Source organism: Lottia gigantea (genome assembly GCF_000327385.1).
Source record: "Lottia gigantea unplaced genomic scaffold LOTGIsca_1, whole genome shotgun sequence".
Classification (NCBI taxonomy): Eukaryota; Metazoa; Mollusca; class Gastropoda; family Lottiidae; genus Lottia; species Lottia gigantea.
The window spans coordinates 5,140,046-5,148,321 of record NW_008706746.1 but is presented as its reverse complement, the minus strand read 5'-3'; the positions used below and the strand labels follow the sequence as shown (position 1 = coordinate 5,148,321).

The following is an 8,276-nucleotide window of genomic DNA, read 5'->3' as shown; positions in this document are numbered from 1 at the left end:
TGTCATATATTGTCTTGTAAACGTATTAAAACTGTATTTACACATGTATGGAACTGATGGGAATAAACATTTCAATTATGAACGGTGTTTCAATGGCGTAAACGTGGGGTAACGTTCCCCGAGAAGAGTGGGCGTTGCTTGCAGCAACAACCTATATTTAATTATGTGTAAGGTTTTTACCTGAGCATGAAGTTTAAAATCGCATGGATGACAATAAAGTTTTGCTACCGATTGAAATAAATAACCGTTATTATCTAAACATACATTGGTACCAATATTCCTCGACTGTAATAAACAAAATAAATATCAATAGTATACACATAACTTTTCCATCACTCAATGCTCAGAACGGCATTTCATAATTATTAGATTTGTTGCATACATGTTACAGGCAATAACTATATAGCAGTCGGTCAACTTTGAACTCAACCACAGCGAGTAATTTGTATGATCAAACTGAAATCTGCAGCATCATTTATGGGCGAATAAAAGTCAAATCTTATTTCTATGTTGTGAAAAACAAAGATCAGTCTACACTTTATTTTAAAGCTAAAGAAATAAATCCAAGCTATGTCTGTGTCACAACCATGAGCTCAGAGCATAAATAGTACCAGGTTTTTTTTATCGGTTTGAAGATAAATATTTTGGAAAGAAACATACGGAACCCCAGGCGCTGGCATTTTCATCATAAATAGCTAATTCTGGCCAAATATTATGAAAAAACCATGTCATATTTTTACACTGAAGCCTTTCCTTTAGAGCCAATCTTTCACTAATATCACCTGCGTCGATATCCTGCAAGAATCATTAGCAATGAAATAAATTTATGGGCTTTTATTTGCTTTTATTATTAACATGCTAGCCTTTAACGCTAGATCTATATCAGTAATGAAAGATCTTTAAATCACCATGCCTGCAGATCCGTGTCGGCTTCAGTGAAAAAAAGGTCATCAGCAATGAAATTATGAATTCTGTTCATAAAAGCCAAAATGAAAATGTATCAGCATATAGGCTATGGCTAAGACTCAAGCAGACGTTTTTGTACTGGGAACTATAATGCTTACCTTCATTTCTGGAGAAGATTCATACACAAATCTTTTAAATGGACCCATCCACACTTCAACAGCTCGCTTAGAGTTATAATTAGTAACTGCTTTTCGACCACCAGGAAAAGAATACGGCTGACTTCGAGCAATATGACCAAAATGAGAACATGGCAAATGAACCAATCTACCGCCACATAACCATACCTAAAATAAAGTAAACATAATGGTCGTGGTAGACTTTTGAGAATTATCTTCAATCAAAAATCAAAACATTGTTAAAATGATGCCCTTGGAGCCTTATAAAGTGTTGATTCCAGATCAGCTTAACCAGTTCAAGACACAGTCACAATCATCATCAAGTTCTATTTTGAAAATTGTATTCATTTTCATAGCAAATCTGGTGAATTATGTCACGTTACTTTCATCATTCTTCAATTATAAATCAATAATATTATTAATATTAAATTCTTTCACGATTGAGAGATAAGGTAACATTTTAGAATGTTTCATGTTATTCGAGTTACAGGAAATTATTTAAAAAATAACATTGTATCAGAAGAAGGTTTTTTAAAATAATTTTGTTTGACCCAGTTTGCAAATTATACGTCCAAAGTTTCATAGAGTTAATTTGATATCTTAACTCATGCAAAAGAGAAATAACTCTTACTAGCACTTAGCTTATACATTGTTTAATATAAGACGTATTATAAGAGTTGTAATGATTGCTCTGTTCTAAATATATCTGAAATTGTGGAGGCCAAATTTGTCAGTAATCTTGTAATACCGACCAAATAGCTTTTTAACAGAAATTTTCAATTACGTTTAAGAAACTTTCGGTCTAGCCTTTTCTGAATGCCCTACAATGTAAACGTGAAAACATATCCGACACATCTGGTTAAAAAGCAAAAAAAAAAATCTTCCAAGAGCTTACCCTCCATGTCATCTCTAAATTTTCACCACCCCATATTTTCATTCCATCATCATAACCACCAATCTCACTGAAATATTTTCTGTCTATTGCAAATGCTGCTCCGACCATAACAGTTCCTCTAATTGAAAAGAAAAGAAAGTTAGATCATTGGTGATTAAGTTGAGGAAAGTTGAAATACTTTTTATCGAAAGCTCAGAATGTAAGAGGATTTGTACTATGAAAGTGAAATTAAATGAAATTTACTGGAGGGGTAACAGCTCAGAAGTAGCCTAAAAGGCTTTAAATATCGACGGATTTGTTACGTGCACAGCGTGTAAAACATTAAGGGCCCGTTTATTGCTCTATAACGATTTTTTGCCAGGAGGTATAACATAGTTATGGGGAATTCAGCGCTTTAATGTATTAAAGATTTTAATGTAGGCTATAATGTAAGTTCTTACGGTCTGGGACTGAAATCCTCTGGTCCTATTTGATCTGGCCGAAAAAACGTTTCAAAGAACTCAAGCCTCCAATCAAATCCATATCTAGTCAAATAACCATTATTATAGGCATATTCAAAATTTTCACGGTTTACATAATCCAGTACACCCATTGCAACAGTTTTTCTATTCTTTTTTATTTCTGTTAATAAAGGTTGGATCCTGCAATAATAGTGATTCAATTAACTAAACTATAAAAACTATACCCACCTTGATACACAGCGGTCAGAGGACACTGAGACCAGCTTGGCAAACAGTTTATAGTGGAGTCAATACCAAACTTGGTATACAGTTTACAGAGGGCACTGACAGCAGATTGCCCAAATTTCTAACCGAGTATCTGCCCGAAAAAAACTTGCTTTCGGGGCCCCTCCTTGGGCTCCGTCACTAGTTTACAGTAGACACTACACCGATACGAATATATCACTAGGGTACTATGTGCATTGTGGTAAGCAGTTTGCATAGAGCTTTAAGACCAACTTGATTAGACAGTGACCAAAAGCTTAAAGTTGTTATTGAGACCAACAGTGAGCAATGGTAGGGGCCTACTAGCTTCTGTCTGTACCAGGAATGTCCAAGTTTGTCCATTTGTTCGTGTTTCCATCTATTTAATCATCGTCTTCATTCCTAAGAGAATACTGCGCAGAATGCTTAATATTTCAACTCACCAGTCAATATTCACTTCCATATGACTGTCAAATATAACAATAACATCACCAGTAGCATGCTTCCAACCAACTGTTCTAGCTTTAGTTAATCCGACTCGTGTTGGTAAGTGAGTTAAACGAACTAATCCACGAGGGAAATATGTATCTATATACTCATCTAATGGATCTTTCAGGATTTCTGGAATGGTAGAAGAGTTCCTTTGATTTTGATAACAATTCTTGTTATATAAAAGCAAAAATAATCTTAATGAATACAAAATGGAACTGATGTGAAGAAGGCTACAGTGAATAGGGCCTATACTAGCTGATAACACATACGATATCTAAGGGCCAAGACACCCCGACAGTTTATAAACAAAATTACTGTACCCATGGTACTGGCATCATCAATTAGAATTATTTCTTGAAGAAGATGTCTTGGTGTTCTGTTAATAACACTGTATATTGTTCGTAATAATATAGACGGCCATTCATTAAAGAATGGAATAATCACACTGGCTGTTGGTAATTCATCTTCATATTTCAATGCTGCACATCTGTAACATAAATAAACTCTATTATAAGACTGCAACACTAACAATATAAATATCCTTTCTGAGAGAAATTCATTTTAAGTTATAGAATTTGGATGAGATTGAACCTTGCTCCCTCGGATCTCTTAACTCTTGATATTAATCCGTATTGTACACGATCCTCTGTGTATCTTAATCTTCGTGCACCAGCAACAAAATATAAAACATTTTAGGTCATTCAGTGTAGCAGGACCACGGTTATGGAACAAGTTACCTGAACAGTTAAAAACCTGTAAATTTGTTGACTCTTTAATAGTTAAAAACACATCTTTTTAGAAGAACCTAAAACAACTGAGGGTGTGTTTGTATGTGTATAGACATTGGCTGTAATGTAGAAATATTTGTTTTTGTGAAGCGCCATTGAATGGTCACGTCTAAGGAATGATATTGTTATTACTATGCTATGATAGTGAAACAAATGGAAAATTATAATCAATCAATGTTCTTCACGACGTATTGGCCCTATAAAGTACACACATGTTACGTACGTGACATTTGACAGGTTTCCTAATAGGAAGGGACACAACTCTAGTTATGTATGACATGTTTCAACTATCTGGATTTCGTTAAACCGCATGATTTTAAAGGAAACGGGAATGGGCGGATAAACGAGGCTCCACTACTAAAGAAATCCATTGGCAAGGTTAATGTCCCCCCTTAGCCAGTGGCAGAGCCAGGTTTACGTCCGAGGAGGGGGGGGGGGGGGGGCGAAATATCTGAGATTGCCCGAATTTCTAACCTACCTAAGCAACTCGTAGAGCAATAAGCATAAGCAACTCGTAACGCAATAAGCATAAGCAACTGGTAGCGCAATTCGCGCTCATATACGAATTTGTACGAATTAAGGTCATGTCTTAATCTAATGTCTAAAATGTAGGGGTGTCATTAAGGGCCGACAGCCGGCGAAAGATGACGCCTATTCCAAATCGCCGGTTACTTTCAGAACGGTCAGAAAATAATCGGTTTGAAATTAGGACCATCGCTGGGGTTAAAATAAACGCAAATAACTATGAATTGTATTTGAAAGTCACCAGGAATTATGCAATATCTATATTATACTGGTCAATATATTTAATATACGCCAGTAAATATCAATACGTTGGAGAATGAGTTCGATATCATACACCGAATACGGGAAGGCCTATACATATTGATATAGTCTGTCAGGCTGTTGCATAAATTTATATATATTTTTGTTTCTTAAACTTGTCACTACATATGGTGTGTACTTGTTGATGCATTATTTTGTTACGATGTTGCTCTTTTCAAACTTGTTTTTGTATAACTATTAATTGATGTTAGTATGTCATATTTGTATCACTTATTATTATGTATTATTTTGTATCCTGATGTATGCTGCCCAAAAAGGGCGAACACTACAATAAAATATCTATCTATCTATATATTTTAATACAAAAGTTGTGACTAATGGCATGGTCGTCTACTTGATGAAACCGTCACATTAAAATTGATTTAAAAGTTTTGGCCATAGACCGGAGCGGACAAAGGGCATCATTTCTTGGTCGAGAAGATTGTTCGCGTATAAATCTCAATCTGGGAAGGCAAAACAATTAGATAAAGTTCTAAATTTTTTGTTCTAATTTTGTACAGCATTATAAAATAGCTCTCCCAGTATTTTGTTCATCTAAAGTTTGAGTCTAATCAGGACTAGAAAGAAACGGCATCGGCGTTCGAAGATCTGAAAGGCAATTTTTATTGAAACACATCGTGTAGTGGCCACGTCAATCAAACTCAATGAAAAAAAGTAGTCTGTTTAGGGGCGAAGCTTATATTTTCATTCCGTTTACACGCTGTTATCCAATCAAATTGCGTGATACCGTTTAAACTTAAATGTTGGAAAATATAAATCTGTTACTCTCGATATGATCAAAGTAATCAAGATTTCAAAATTTGATTAAATTGTGCTTGTACACCAAATGGATGACGCCTAAAATTCGGAGACTAATGATTTGATCTTAGAAGTTTACGACTTTAGGAAAATTATAATGAAACTCTGCTTTCTATAAAGAAATGTATAAATTTGGTATTGATATTTACTTGACATCCACGGCAATATTGTTATTGTTTTTTTAATTATCAATTATAATGTATATTATTTTATATAATTGATGTACAATTACTAGTAATAAATTAATTATATCTATTTATACTGTTGTCTTAAAGGTTAAAGTTTTGGGTGGTACATGCGGTCTTTTTTTGGAATACATTGCCCTTGATTGTGTCATGTATGGAAGAGTTTCTGTGACAAAAAATATGTTTTGCTCCGATGTGGCTTTTGCCCGGAGAATCAACATATAGCTCTGTGTCAATGTCAATGAAATCATTTTCTTGATTATTGTTCAGAGTTTGGTAATCTGTCGTTTTAGAATTTACATTATGCTACTTCATTGACTTTCACTTTGTTGAAAAAGATTGTCCCAGAATCATCTTACTATTAGGAAGGCTATTACCAAAAACCGACGTCAGATAGAACGAATTGTTAATCATTATGGATAAAACGGTATTTAGTTGGTTCTCAAGTTCTAAAACATATATATTTTCAATCAAATTGCACTAGAAATTTAGTGTATGATGACGTCACTTATTAGCCTACCATAATAATATGGAATAATCAATAAAGTAAAGGTTGCTATTAGTGACGTTATCAAACACTTTTTTTTCTGGAATTGCAGGAATTGCAGAAGTCTGACTGAAAATTGGAATGAAAAAAAAATTAATGCTATCAGTGTCCCCGATACACATTAATTTTTTTAGAAAACCAATTGACAATCCCTTTAAAAACCTGTTGGCCTACAAAGCATATTGTCTTTTAAATATTGACCTATTCACTGATAGAGAGAAATATAAATTATGTTATATTTGATAAGATAATGTATGAAAAGCAAGATAAGATAGCAGAACTTGTCAATACAACTATCTCAACAATTTTAACTGAAATGTGTCTAATAAAATTCATGGTTATTTGTCTATTTGAATATACATTTTTATAGGTATTATAGAAGATACTCTCCTATAGAAGCACTGGCCTAGGTCACAAGTAGAGACTATGGATTTCAACATGAAAACTATTTCAATCCAAACAGAATATGTTTTACTGAAGATTATTTAAAGATTATTACTTCTGGTGAAATTACAAGAAAAAATATATTCAACTCAAATTCCAATGCAATTGTTTCAGGGAGATGATGAAAGGGGTTCTAATCTTCCATGAACCAATACATTACTAAAGTTTTTATTTCTTTTTTATGCAGTGACCAAACGTTTAGTATAAACGTTTGGAAATTCATCTGGAGCTCATTATAACAGCGTTTGACAATGGCAGAGACATTTTTAGCTGTAGTATTGTAGGTGGCAATGAAGGGTATGATTTGGTTGTCATATTGGATGTTTAGGCCATTTATAGGTATGACTGTTTGTAGTTGGTCTATCCAAAAACTCTCCCTTTGTAATCGCTTGGTTTTTGGTTTAATGTTGATACAGGTACTTTTTCTATAGGCATAACTAGAAGATCTTCAATGGAATGGTTGGGTAAATTGAAATGATTCGCAATCGGTCTATCTTTCTTATGGAGTATATCGAAGCGATGACCGCTAAGACGAGTACGCAACGCGTTTTGAGTTTCGCCAACTTAACTTCACATTTTTTACAAGAAATTTGGTATATAATGTTGTTCAAACCAATGTGAAATAAGACCTTCTTCGGAACTGTAGATGGTGATATCTTGGATAGTAGGTGGATGATGTGCTGAACACGCGCACCGGGAAAGGATTCAGCTTGCATGATCAATAGAGGGAATGTTGCCACGTTCGAAAAACCAATTACGAGAGTTGACTTTATTATATTATTAGGCATTGACCATTTGGTTTTATCTTTTTGGTTTTCGTGGCGTCTTGGTTTACATTGTGGTGGCGAATTCAGACTCAAACGACGACGAGAGGTTTTATTGGTTTTGGGTTGTGGAGTTTCTGGATTGGATCGTGGACTGGTATTTGGCGGCGATATTTGACAGGATATATCTAACATTTGAAAGTTCTGTATATTATATGCATACCCAATTTCAAGAATTCGGAAATGATACGGACAAAATAGGATGAAATTGAATTTTCATAAGCCAAATTATGCTGTTAAGAATGAAGCAATCTTACCCTGGAAGTCTTGAGTCTGGAACGTGTCTGTTTACTGGAATCAAATCGCTGGCATAAACATTAATTTGGAAATGCTCTGTTAGTCCTTTCACTATTTCTTTCTCTGGTGCCACAAAAATCAGTCCTCTCCCATTTTCACCGGATAACATGGAATCGTGATCATCATAAAAATCAATTAATGGATTTCCAGTCAAAATATCTGAATTTTTCCGAAATTTTTCAGCGGTTATTCTGACTTTCGTATTTCCGAATCCTTTTTCAAGAAATCTGTATAACATTAAATCTAACGTTGGTTTGTATTTGTGAAAGTTTCGTGGAATAGAAATATTTTTCGGTATAAATATGTGTGTAGTTCGTTGAGATTTCATGTAAAATCTTTCCACGCCATGGAATCTAAAAGACACATTAATATAC

At 34.2% G+C, this 8,276-nt stretch overlaps 1 protein-coding gene across 1 annotated transcript; it reads right to left on the bottom strand.

Moving 5' to 3' along the window:
- Positions 1-75: 75 nt before the first annotated feature.
- On the bottom strand, positions 76-8,011 carry LOTGIDRAFT_103227 (hypothetical protein; the record flags this gene model as incomplete). The annotated part of the gene is made up of 8 exons (XM_009045702.1): positions 76-285; positions 661-795; positions 1,065-1,250; positions 1,978-2,095; positions 2,418-2,618; positions 3,125-3,302; positions 3,494-3,660; positions 7,863-8,011. The coding sequence occupies 8 exons, from the start codon at positions 8,009-8,011 to the stop codon at positions 76-78; spliced, it is 1,344 nt and encodes a 447-aa protein (XP_009043950.1).
- Positions 8,012-8,276: the final 265 nt, after the last annotated feature.